Raw genomic sequence first — 13831 nt, forward strand, 5'->3', positions numbered from 1 at the left:
ATCTGAATTGTTTTATTATTTTGAGTTTTATGAATTTATTACTTTTAATTTAGACAAACTTAAATTTAACTGAAACTGGGCTGGGATTTTTATTTCCCAGCATGCTTTGGCATGCCACTCGAAAAGGGAGAGTAAATGCTAAAATTAAGTGTTATAATAAAGCTGTTTTAATTAAAGGTGTGACTTTCTAAAATTAAGAGCTTTTCAGGAAGGTTAGCCTGTCCCATGGGACAAATTCTATACGCAATTGCCTTCGCAAACAGAGCTTGTGGAAGTGCGAGTGTCATATCCTCCAGATCATTATTGGAGGCCACGCAGGAGTCAGTTGTCAGTTATGACTAATGCATGCGTTTCCGCTCTCTTCAAGACTAAGGACCTGTACTTTTGCCCTTCCCTCATGTTTCACAGTACACCTAGCTTTTTCTATGCTAATCCGAATTCCCCTTCCCCTTGACTTCCTCATATTCCACATTTGGAGAGGAGCACCAAAAACAAAAACAGAACTAATGCCTTGGCTTCCTGCGCCTTCTTCAAACGCCCACTCTTCTCCTTCCATAGTTGTGTTTCATCAAGCATCTTCATTACCAAGAAAATCAGATTTGGTAGGTATAACCCAAGTATACAGGGAAATCTATTCATTAGCAATTCTGTTCATTTTAATAGCAGTTGCTCGGCTGGCTCAGGAATCCCCCAGAAGAATGTGACCTGGAGGCCTCAATTTTTACTTCACGGGCACAGTTCTGGAAACATGTCATGTGACTGATCATAAATAAAGAATAATATTTGAAATGTTTTTAGAATAATAAAACATAAAGAAATACTTGTGCTTTATGTTGCATGCAACTTTATTTCAAGATTACATTCTGCAGAAGTCAAATGAGTTTAAAGGTCCCGTTTTTCGTGTTTTTTTGAAGCTTTGATTGTGTTTACAGTGTGCAACATAACATGTGTTCATGTTTCGCGTGTAAAAAAACACAGTATTTTCCACACAATTTACTTATCTGTATACTGCTGTTTTCACTGTCCTCAAAACGGCTTGAAAGATTTCCCTGTTCTATGAAGTCCCTCCTTCAGAAATACGTAACGAGTTCTGATTGTGCCAGCGGTTCCCGTGTTGTGATTCGACAGCAGCTTAGGGCACGCAGAGCGCACGTTACCGGAAAGGTCACGCCTCTTACCATAACGGGGATGCATGCGCTCAATGATCTCTAAGTACAGCGTCCCTGGGAAAGCCAAACAAAGGTGACTTGACTCCGGGATGAAAATAACAGCGTCTCAACGACATGGCAACAAACAAACTATACGAACGCAACCAAACGCAACACTTCCTATTCTCCACGCGGGAGCAACAAGACCACGCCCCCTTTTTCGCGCATTCTTGTGGGCGGAGGTTAGTCGACATACTGCTCTACTGACGTAATTAAAGCAGGAAATACCAGGATGTAGTCCTAACCGGCCGTTCGCTGTAGGCTTTGAAAGGGAACTTCTGTTAAATAAAATATCTCGCTTGGCATTGAACTTTGAGCTTTATAATTTTACAGGTATTATAAATGCTCTAACAGCAACATTACACACTAACTAAAGTTTGAAAAATGGGATCACGAAGAACAGGACCTTTAAGACGTAAAGGAATACATGATGAGAGAATAATCATTTGTGGGTGAACTATACAGTTTAATAGAAATTCTTATTGTCATGATGATGGCTTACTGAAATTGCATTTTATTGATGTCAAAAGCTGTACAAATCAGTTTGAAAACATTTCTTGAATTGCTTTTTGGAATACATGTTTAGTTAGCATTGTGTTGACTCACTGTTTTCAGTGTTTGACTTTGGCAATGTTATTGTAGTTTATGTAATGTAATATTTCTTCGTACTAATTTCCAATAGCATTTTTTTGTTTACTCAACTTCAGACATTGAGTTCAACAGACAAAAAATCACTAGCCGACAAAAATGAAAATAAATGTCAATGAAATAAAATGTCAGCTTTTTCTTTTGCAGAGCACAAGACTTTTTTTGCTTATATAAAAAGTTGATGGGGTCCAAAACAACATTAGACCCCATTGAAAAACTTTGAGACAAAAATATCTTCTTTTGTGGAAGAAAGAAACACCTACAGGGTTAAAATGAAATGAGGGTACATGAGCTATCCCTTAAGCCAAGTCAAGTCTTTCATTTATATAGCGCTTTATACATTACAGGTTGTCTCAAAGCAGCTTTACAGTGTTAAATGGGTAAATAATTGCCGCTCTGCTCCCCGACTTTGGAATTCACTACCACCGCAACTCAGAAACATCGATTCATTCTCTCACTTCAAATCGCAACTCAAAACATATCTGTTTAAAATTGCCTATTCTACTTAATGTCACATGCTTTTCAGTTGTTCTTCTATTATTTACTTATTTATATTTTTTTACTGTTTTTAAATGTATTATTGTATCTTTGTACGGTGTCCTTGAGTGCCGAGAAAGGCGCCTTTAAATAAAATGTATTATTATTATTATAATTATCAATGATGCAAACAGACTTCAATCCTGCTGTAAAGCAGCTCTTTAAACACATAGTAAACAGACATTATTCAGTAGAAATCAGTTCAGTGTTGATTCAGTTCAGTTCAATAACTGTGTAAAGTTTGTCAATTATGGAATATCAATTAATCTAAAAAGCAGCTCTGGAGAAAATCAATAATCAAGAATCAATAATATTGCTGAAAGTTCAGTTGCTTAAATGAGGTTCTGAAATGAAATTCCTTTCCATTGCTTTATGTCACCATAGAAAATGTGCAACGTAGAGCCTGCCACCATAGATTCCACCATATTATCATTCCTTCGTAATGTCATTGAAATGTGTTACTCATATTTCCTTTTTCAGAATGTCAGGCCTGTTTGTTTAGGGAAAGATCTGTTAGAAATTGGGCTGAATTTTACTAGAAATCCTCAAGGGCTGCGTCAGTGATCCCATCGCTTCCGGAGGCTGTAGACGCAGACAGTGCCTCACTGAGATCCGCTGGGTAACTCCCCCTAGGGGAAAACCATTCTTTACCCATTTTCAAATAGCCTCAGGCTCTCAGCTCTCTGTCCTGAGACCTCCTCCATGTTTACTCTGGCACAGGCTGGACTTTCAACTCCACCCCAGAGAGGAGAGGGTGACACTGACCCTTTTACTCACTGTCCAAATACAGAGTTCAGTGCTGGACACCACAGGCTGTGGAGCTAAAGAGAAGTTCAGTGTTGATTTAGAGGGAAGCCTATCACATGTGTTTTAGAATTATATTTTGCATTCCTGCAGTTTAGTGCATAATAAAGTGCAAATTGATTAAAGTGCAATGAATCATGTCATTTTCAGTTTTAAATGAAATTCAAATTTGGTTCCCCAGGTAGAAAAAAGACCTATCAAAAAACAAATGGATAATGTTTGTGTATGCCGCTTAAAGCTCCAAAGTGACACACATTTTGCTTTACTGCGGACCATATATTTTCAGTATATTATAATATCCTTCTGAATAAATATTCAAAAGATGGTTATTGTCTAGTAATTTGTCTTTTTTATTAAAGCTTATTTATAGCTTACGTCTTGTCCCAAACATCACAGACAAAGTTCACAGACAAAGTAATATTCAGAGCATGTTTGGTATTGTGAAGAACATGTCCTCAGCTGTGGGTTGGAATAGAGATATTCTTTGGTGTTTGATCACTTTATTTTGATCATGCACTTTAGAAATTTTACTAACTATAAGTAACTTTGCAACTACATGTCAACTAACTCTCAATATATTAGTAGACTGTTAAAGGAATAAGTTAACATGTAGTTGACAAAGGTACTTAGTCAGTTGAATGTCTGTTGACGACAATCACAATAAAGTGATAGCAGATATTAAGCAGACAGTCTACTAATACTCTAATGAGAGTTAGTTGACATGTAGTTGAAAAGGAATGAGTTAGTTGACATGTAGTTGCAAAGTTACTCATAGTTTGTACACTGTAAAAAATGATAGGATCAATGTAAGTAAATCATAGGATCAATTAAGTTACAACATATGTTTTAAGTTAATTATAACTCATCAAAGTTAAGCAAGTTCAACTTTTTAATTTAAGTTATACAAGATTCAACAAAATTTTTTAAGTCAGTTTAATATCAATTGTAAATAGCGAGTTGTCAGAACTTTCAGTAAAAAAAATGTGGTAGCAACATTTTAAGTTTTACAGATTTAAATTAAATGGACCATTTAAAATATATATATATATGTATAAATTACATAGAATGTCCCACTAGTTCTTTTAAAGTTTTTCACCATATAGAATAAGTGAACTTACCATTAACCAATTAACAGGTTTTTACCATAGAGTCTTTTACCATTAAAATTACAATAATTTGTTTACAGTGTACCATATTCCCATTATTATCAATACATAAAGTATAATATCAGGACAAACCACAGACAACAGCGTGGTTTTTACATTCAAAAACATCACAATGAATAAGTAATAGGCTATTTTCAGCCCTGGTTTTGAGCCTCTCTCAAGACACACTCGTTTTTTATGGGAGTGCCGCACTGAAGACTTGGAAGTAAACGCCCACTGCTATGATTGGATAAGCTTTGCATATTTAATGAGCTTCGGCTCCCCCATGATGATTCATCCCTTAGGGACTGCCAATTTTCTTCATCAAACAAACACAATGATTTATCTCTCATCCACCCGCAATTAATATGAATGTTATTTTATATTACTTGGCCTACCCGACCGGTGGATATACGCGTGCGCGCCAAGTACGTTGCAGACAGCATGATCGAAACTTCCGTGATTGTATTTTTCCTTCAAATATCAAGTCAAGAGAGTGAACAACGCACATCAAGAAAGGAATGTTATTTCACTAATTTTTAAGATTATTCTTAAGATATTCTTATATCACGATTAACTTTTATATATCAAAGGCTCAAGTGAAAGTTGATTTCTCAATTCATCACCCCTTTAAGCAGTGTTGCTTCTTCAGTAAATTTTTCTTTTTAGATATTTAAACTGAAAATTTTGACAAAACTTGGGGAAAAGACTCATTGAGAAAAGTTTGTTTTGCAGTGCAGTGTTCTGGCACTATGGGTCTCACCTCTCATGTTGCCCACATATGCAATACCACCTTGAACCACTAGAACTGGCCTTGCGTGGAGCGTCTTGGCAAAGATTGCCACTCCCCGTCCTCAATCACAAAGAGAAGAATTTGCTGAAATCCTTCAAAGATCCCAGCCCCCAATAAACCTCATAGCGGTATGTCATACACCCTGGGCAGATAACCAGAATGCATCAGTATAAATCTTAATCAACACTGGAGCGGTAGGTGACAGGAGAGGGGAGCTGGAATGTAATGTGACGTTACTGCAGTCTAAGTGAATTCTGTTGGGCTGTGCCAAAGCTGTTATTAATGGTGTGTGTTTCTGAGTTATTGAGCTTTATGTTGTGGCTGGTACTTCTCTCTGAAGCAAAGAGGGCAAATGTAGTTCAAAAGGGCAGCGGGGAGCAACTTTTGCTCTGTGGAAATGCTAGTCTGGGCTGGTGTTAAAGTGTTGCAATTGACAAACAGATTAAAGAAAGAACAACATATGGGAAAAGGAACTCCTTCTAAAAAAAGCTACAATTCTAAAAGAGATTTTATGGATTTAGACAAAACCAATATGTGTTAAAACAATGTGAAGAAAGATTTCAAACAAATGGGATGAACATTTATATTGGATGTACTACAAAAAAAAAGACATGTATGACAAGGAAACAATACACAAACAACTGGTTCTGGGCCTTCCACAGAGATTCCTTTCAATGCTTTCTAGCAAAAGAAGATGGTGTATCATGCTAAAACATGCTCCGTCCGTCTGTTACACAAGGCGCACAAAAAACAATCTATTGGAGCCAAGACGTCATCAATCGGTCATAAATCAAAGTCCAACCTTGAGTCAAAGATCAGCACATTCAAATGTCAGAGTTCACATAAACCAATACTTCATTTGGACTGGGCTCTGGTTTAAGCAGTCTTCAACTTTATCTGTGATGTTCATGCGCTAACATGTCACACAATATTTCATTTGGAAGTTGATAATGTTCATATTGACCCAAATCCATTTTAATAAATGAATGAAATTAAGGTAATTATAATGAAACAAAAACAAACAAAATAAATAAACAAATATGTGAAAAGTTACTATCGTTGAAATACAAACTTCAAGTTTTTAATTTGCTTCAGTGTACCAACAAACAAAAAGATCCATGACCCATGAGCAAACATCTGGCCTATGAGTACAATTGAGTACATGACTCGAAAATTAATGTTTTGTTGTTTTTAACAATAATGATTCATACTTAATTAAATTAAAAGAAGAATAATGGAATGGAAAAACAACCACTTTATTAATGGCTCTTATTTATTGTTCCAGTGTTAATGAACTAATTTAAAAATAAAATAAAAATGAACAATGACATACTTCTCAATGTACACTGGAAAACAGTAGGGAGAGTTAAGAACAATTTACTATTTGCTTTATGACTGGTGATGACAATAAAAAAAGGAAAATAATTTTGATTAAACTGATCAAAGTTACATGTGGTTCCATTGGTTCACCTTTCATAACAAATGGAAGGTCTGAACCTCAAAATCTTATTTTAAAAAAACAAAAACAAAACAATAAATCTGTGTTTAACCCAGATGATATTAATCAGAATCATTTGAAATTGAAATTATGCCAAAAAATACAATCATAAAATACAAATATGTTAATTAAAATACAATAAACAAACACCTCTAACAAACACACTACATTGCAGAAATAAATAATTCTAGAGGTTATAAAGGTGGCGAATCACAACGATAGCAAAATATTTCTTGTGTTGTTCACACAGCATGACACAAAAAGCTTGTCGACTGTCATGAAAACACTCTGTTGCTGTAAGGAGAAATCATGTTTTCTGGGGCTCATTTAATCCCCAATTTCAAAGCCATGATGTTTACAAGGGAAACGTGTAGTTGGGTAACTGTTTAACAGATCAGAGGCCGTAAATCACGGACAACAAAACCACTTGAGACGGAACTCTTTCACCAGTGAATTAAACTCATTAATTACTGTCATTGCGCATTATGTTTGAGCTTTAGATGGCGACTCACTAGACAAGAAACGTTCACTACTAGTTGATTCTGGCACACATTACTCTCTAGACATTCAATAAATTGTGAAAGCAAGATGCAGATTGAACATTGTCCCTTCATCAGCTAAAGTAGTGACCACAGAGGTGTATCACACTTTTCTTTTTTTAATTAACAGAAATATGCATTGATATTTTCACATCAATGTCATTAGGTAGTCTTACATCCAAAATCACTGCAGCAAAACTTTTTTGCAGGTTTGTGTTGTAACAAAAAAGAGCATCAGAAAAGAAATCCTGAGTGCTGTTTGTTCTACCAGAGATATTTAATGGTCATTTTATGTATGCTTTATGCTCTGCTGATGACTTACGCTCAGATTTCTCTATGTAGGTTTTAAAACTATTTTCTTTACTATGCATTTGCTTGATTAGACCATTTTAATTTGAAGCGATCGGTGTAATCGAACAAAACAAGTCTCGTACGAGTACGATCTTTGATACCCTGTGTTAAACCATCACAAATCAGTTCAATCTTATAAGAGCTTTTTTTTCTCATTTTCTTTTAAAATTCACATAGAAGGTGTGCAGATTAGTGAGCAACGTCCACTGCAACAAACAAACGGTTTCAAATGAATGGCAAGTCCTACTCTATTTGACATTATCTTTATTGACAAATATAGTATATGCATTATTTGAACAACTGTAGCTTCATAAATATGTTTGCATTTGTCAATAAGAACACCTTGACACTTTATCTTCAATTCCAGTTTCAGAAAGATCAACCTTTTTTTATCGCTCTCTCTTTCATCAGATCACCACAATCCAATCAACAACCTCGTCTTTCCGGGTGGGCGAAGTATCCGTTAGCATTAATATGTACAAATCTACTTTTTAAAAAAATGATTTTTGATCCACTTACTCCTCCAAGCAACATTCACGGTGCAGGGTGTGCTCTGAAAGTACCAAAGGCATGTTAAAGCAGACTCTCTCAAGTGTTGTCCTCATAGATAATCTCCATCATGGACGTCCAGTATTCCACGGGTGAATCAAAAACTGGAGTATTTGGAACAGATAAGGCCTCTGCTCAAGATCACGAACACAGACCGAAAACAGATGACAACCCCCACACCCTGCCAGATTTTAAGTACAACGCCAAAGCGATGTTCTAGAGATCTGAAGGACAGCAAATGGCTCCCATCCCATAATGCCAGGGTTTAGGCCAAGGCCATGGGGCACCAAGTGTCCCCTCTCACGGAGGTTGCCACGTCAGCTGTGGACGTCAGGCCTACATTCGTGTACAGACTCTCTTGGCCGGGGTACTTCACCATGGAGCCGGTCGTGCCTGGAACATCAACTTGGCCGAGCAGCGTCGAAGAATTGACCTGGATCAAACCAGTGAACGTCAGCATGACAAATAAAAGGCAAATTGTGTTGTTGCAATCTAATGGTCTATTTGAATAATGCCTTGAAAGCACAAAATGTTGCAAGTTTTATGAGTAATGCAGAGTACTCATTTATCAAACACCACAATGTATTTCGATAGTCTCCTTTAGACATTCTACTAACTCAAAAAAGTAAAAAAAAAAAAAAAAAAGTAAATACATAACAAGTAGTAGCTACTTGCAAAGTTACTTATAGTCAGTAAAATGTCTGTTGGGAAACATCAGAATAAAGTGTTAACTGATATAAAATGGTTAGTTCACCCAAAAATGAAAATTATCCCATAATTTACTCACCCTCAAGAAATCCTAGGTGTATATAACTTTCTTCTTTCAGCTAAACACAATCATATATTAATTATATGAAAAAATATCCTGGCTCTTCCAGACTTTGTAATGGGAGTGAATACCTTGTTTTTTGAAGCCCAAAAAAGCGCATCCATCCATCATAAAAGTAATCCATACGGCTCCAGGGGGTTAATAAAGGCTTAGTTTATGGTTATAAATATGGATATTTTTCATACAAAAACACATGGCTTCGCTTCAGAAGGCCTTTATTAACCCGTATGGATTATTTTTATGATAGATGGATGCACTTTTTTGGGCTTCAAGAATGTCGAAATTGGACTATCGAAATAAAGTGTTTCTGCAACCTTTTATCTGTTTGGTACATTTTAATGCTGAATTTTTACTACACAAACGCAGCCTTTCAAAGGGAAAAATACAGGTGCATTAACTTACTGATGTTACGGGCACCTGTGATGATGAAGGACTGTTCTTTGTGCACTCCTCTGAATTAGAAGATGATGAAGATGTTGGAGTCATGGGAACAGAACTACTTCCTGTGAATTATTTTAACAGGTTAGTTGACCTGCACTTGACCATGGTGGAATCATACATAAATGAAAGATTTTGTTATACATACCAGATGATCCCTTTGTTTTGTTCAAGGTTTTTGGTTTTCTTTTCCTTGTCTGAATACCTTCTTTCTTCATGGCAAGGGGCCTGGGCACCTAAAAAACATGACACCAGATTGTAATAGGCTCCCACATTTTTTTAAATTCGCGTTTATTTTAATTTTATCGAATTCTTTATTACAATTGTATCCAATCTTGCTTAGACGGAATTTATATTATAGCATACCCCATGTAACTTTGTGTAAAGTCCGCACGCGTTGCACACGGGCTCGCCGTCTGCGTTTCTGCGCCACAGTGTCGTCGTGCTCGTCTGGCAGTTTGCGCATGACAGGCCGATCCGCCTTGAAGACGACTGGGAACAAAAGCAATAAATGTCATTAATTGCTTATAATAAAGATCAAGCCTCTCATATTTATTCATCTGAAGTGGTAGAATGACATTGATTTAGACTATGTGGTTAATTTTCTCCTGTTAATTTAATGTTTCTAGATATTTCATTCTTTTTTACTCTCTTTACTATAATGCAAAGTAAATTTCATTGCATAAATAAATAAAATGAAAAGTGGCTTCGATTACACAAATATTAGGCTACAATTTTTAATTTATTTATGTAAAAGCATTTGCACAGTCTTTTTGTAGCCTAAACAATTAACGTTTAATGCCTGCAAACTTGTCTGGCCAATAAAAATATCGTTTATTATGGGAGTAGACCTGTGAAGATGTTCCCAGATAACCTCTGGCTATTGTTTAAAATAAATAGGCAGGAAATTGAGTGGTTAAGTAGCTCATCAAGTCGATGCTCACCATGCGCTTCTGAGGTTTAATTAATGGTCGGCTGAGTCCATTCATTTTGCTGTACAGACCGCAGGCGTTACAGAGAAAGTGACCCGTGCCGTCGCGTCTCCACAGCGGGGTGGAAATGGAGCCGCAGTTGACGCACTCGCGGCTCTCCACCATGTCCTCCAGCAAATCTGAGACACAGACAGTCGCCCGTCAGTCAACATCACATTCACCATCACCTTCAATGAATTGCGCAGACTTGACACATTGCAACAGACTAATAGCATTAATGACAGATGTGACTATTGGTTTTATGTGATGTCCAAATTTCCACATTCCACATTTATTCTCGGAGCAGCTTGTAATTACCTACACCTTTTTATTCTAATTGCAATTAATTGAATTAACATACAAACTTACGCACGATTATATATATAAAAACACTTGCTACAAAAAGTATGCCAATGGCTGCAAATTGTGAACTTCGTTAACAGATATTTTGTTAAAACCTGTACATTTCATTAGACTACACAAGTATCTATCAATGTTGTTTTATTAGATACTTTGTTATTTGAAACGCTAGAATTAGTAAATTGGTCCATTCCATTTTATTTTAAAAATATTTTTATGAGGTAGCTAGATATTACATATATATTTTTGAAATAGGCTATGCCCCTAATTATAAGGCTTGAACTCCCCAAAAGTTTGGAAAGTCTGAATAGAAGTTATTCTTTTTACACACAAGTAGCCACTAAAAAGTTCCAACTGTTGTTTCAAACGTTTCTGTAATGACACACGTTATATTCCAATTTTCACCTGTCGCCATACAGGCTATAGATGCTACCATTATGCAATTTTTGCGATTAATTTCTGTCGGTAAAATGACAAGTAGTGGCATTATATAAGACATTTATAGATGTAGGCCTATCACAAATATATCACAAAACGTTAATGTTTTATTTATTTATTAAATAAAAAAAAAGATCTACGTGTGACTGGTAACAAATTATCTACAATGAAAATTAGGCTACATGTCCCTTAACATTTAAAATAATTAGCCTAAATAAATAATAATAATAATAATAAAAATGATGATAATAATTGGGTTATTCACACACTGCCCAAAATATGAGGGAAATGTGGGTTTTGGATTTCACAGTCAGAAAGGACTTTTGATTTGATATGGCTATAGCTTACCTCCGTTTGGTCCCCTGATGGATAGCGGTGCGCTTCTTGACTGCAGGGAATGCAGCATGGAGTTCTCGAAGGGCCCCGCTGGCCACGCCGCCGGTAACTGTGAGAGCTGCGGCGCAACATAAGGAGGGTACGGGCTTGTGTAAGATCCACTTATTTGTCGTGAAAGGTACTGCTCTCGGCCGTTTACATTCAGAGGATTAGTGTAGTTGGTATCCCTCGTTGTGCCATTATTCATAGGCGGACTAGGAGAGTAGTGGAAACGGTTGGAGGTATGTGGGCTTCCAGTGCTGTAGGACGGGCTCTCTGGTGCGGGCTGTGACCAGACCGAATGACTGCTTACCGCGTGGCTCGGTTGGGATGACACGCTGGGTTGTAGGTAGGACAAACTCGGTATCATCGTTCCAACGCGAGACGTCGGCACATAAACGGGAGAATTGGGGTTGGAGTGCATGTAACTGGCCGATGGCGAGTCGTTATAACCGGCCTGGCTCTGGGCCGCGGCGATGGCCAGGGTCTGATACATGTCTGTAGGGTCCACAATTAGGCCTCCCTTATGCGTCTCCCTGGTGTGTCCACCTGAGATGATGAGTTTGTTGCCCTGGTCTAAATCCGTAAAGAGTGTAACGTCTTCAGAATTGGGCAGGACGTTGTTGGGATGCCCAAAGTGAACGTAGGAGTGTAGGGGCCTGGCCTCAGCGCGACGAGTTCCCACCACGTCCAGGTGCGTCGGCGTCGGGGATCTCAGCCGGTCCCTCCGGTCAGTGTTCAGGTAGCTCTGCTCAGCCGGAGACCCTGGGCTGCTGCTGGACACTTCGCGCTTGACCATGGACCAGCTGTTATCACCCAGGTCCATCCAGGATCCCTTTTATATCTCACAGTGTGTGGAAAATGGAGAGGCAAAGTGTACTGAAAATGAGAACATAAAAATGTTGGAATATAGAGCATAATAAATTGGGGGGTTGGGGTCTTCAAAAGAACGCGACTACGTTATACAATTATAGCCTATCACAAAATAAATATATCACCACAATTCCAAAGGTGAATTTAAAAGAAGCTCAAAGCATAAGATAATAACCATATCCAACTGTTACAGTTCCTCTAAATGTTTATTGCGATTTAGCACTTAAAATATGAAATATGAAATAGGCTATGTACTTTGTCTTTTACCGCGGAGACAGTTTCACTTCAGAAAGCGCGCAATGGTGCAGCTACAAACTTACTCAAATCATTCATGATTATTGTGCCATCTTGTAGTGTTCTAAAAGTCTAAAAGTTGAGCAGCTTGACATGAGTGACTGAACTTAACTTCACTAAATTCCAAGAAAACACATGCGCGCGCACATACACACCCCGTACAGGGCTTTACACTGAAGATCTGAATCCATCCGTGTCGAGAGTCCGTCCTCCCTCTTGATGTAGCCTCATCATAATTACAAAAAAAACCCGCATAACGTAACAGATAGGAAACAAAACGTAATATGTCTCTGCAGAAAAGAGATAACCACTTGATAAGACCCACAACAGATAAGAGAGAAAGAGGCAGGGTAAAAAAAAAACAATTCCCAAAATGATTTAGACTCTCCTCAGTTGGCACCGAACTCAGCACCAAGTCAAGAACTGGGAAGGACATGTATTATCAAGACGCGAGTATTTGGGAAGAAAATAATCACCACTGACCTATTGGTGGTTTGCCATAAGTTGGTGTTCGCAGGATCCAGCGGTTCTGTGGTTGCAGGACTTGGAGAACTATTAGGAATGAAAGTTCTCTGTTCACTCGTGACGATGTTTAAGAGAGGAGGCGCCTCCTGCGCTCCGAGCCTCTGATTGGATTCCAGCTTGAGCAAACACATCTGCTCGATAGGGGTGCTGCTTCACTTTCCACCTTGCTTAGTTTTCATGTCCTTGATGTCGAATGGAAAATGCAAGTCTTATAAATCGGACTACTTTTTACAAAGAGAAGACACGTGTTTAATTGTGTCAGTGGATTATTTAGGACAAGCAAAATAGCCTATCGTTTTTTTGTTTTTTTTGTTTTTTACAATACAATTTCTCTGAAAGATAACTATAGAAATTGTGATTTAAAACAATAATTTATAAGCAGTTCTTACATTTGTCGACATGAAATATCGGTGTAATTTATAACAGTTATAAAAAAATTGAGCGTATAGCTACTGCCAAACATATAGGCCTATGCTATAGATTGCAGTCTGAAAATGTGAACGAGCAGAAAAATGACTAAAAATGTAATTTAAACTTATTTAAACCTTATTTAAATCATTATTTAAAGACAATAACTAGTTTGACCAACAAGCTTACTTTTCCGATTCAAATTAAACCGATTTATGCACTGACTTTAAAAAGTTAGGATAAATCTT

The 13831-nt window shown here is 37.3% G+C and overlaps 1 protein-coding gene across 3 annotated transcripts; it reads right to left on the reverse strand.

The window, feature by feature from the left end:
- Positions 1–5625: 5625 nt before the first annotated feature.
- On the reverse strand, positions 5626–13377 carry gata6 (GATA binding protein 6). 3 transcript variants are annotated; one of them, XM_079819116.1, is made up of 7 exons: positions 13134–13377; positions 11457–12362; positions 10284–10450; positions 9706–9831; positions 9488–9575; positions 9304–9404; positions 5626–8505 (listed from the first exon to the last, which is right to left on the reverse strand). In XM_079819116.1, exons 2-7 carry the CDS (start codon positions 12307–12309, stop codon positions 8338–8340), a joined length of 1503 nt encoding a protein of 500 aa, XP_079675242.1. In that variant the 5' UTR covers positions 12310–12362; positions 13134–13377; the 3' UTR covers positions 5626–8337. The 3 variants fall into 3 exon arrangements, with proteins under 3 accessions (XP_079675242.1, XP_079675244.1, XP_079675243.1); XM_079819118.1 differs by having other exon boundaries at positions 12806–13134; XM_079819117.1 differs by lacking the exon at positions 13134–13377 and adding an exon at positions 12677–13127.
- Positions 13378–13831: the final 454 nt, after the last annotated feature.

The sequence above is a fragment of the Gobio gobio genome (genome assembly GCF_949357685.1).
Source record: "Gobio gobio genome assembly, chromosome: 6".
NCBI lineage: Eukaryota > Metazoa > Chordata > Actinopteri > Cypriniformes > Gobionidae > Gobio > Gobio gobio.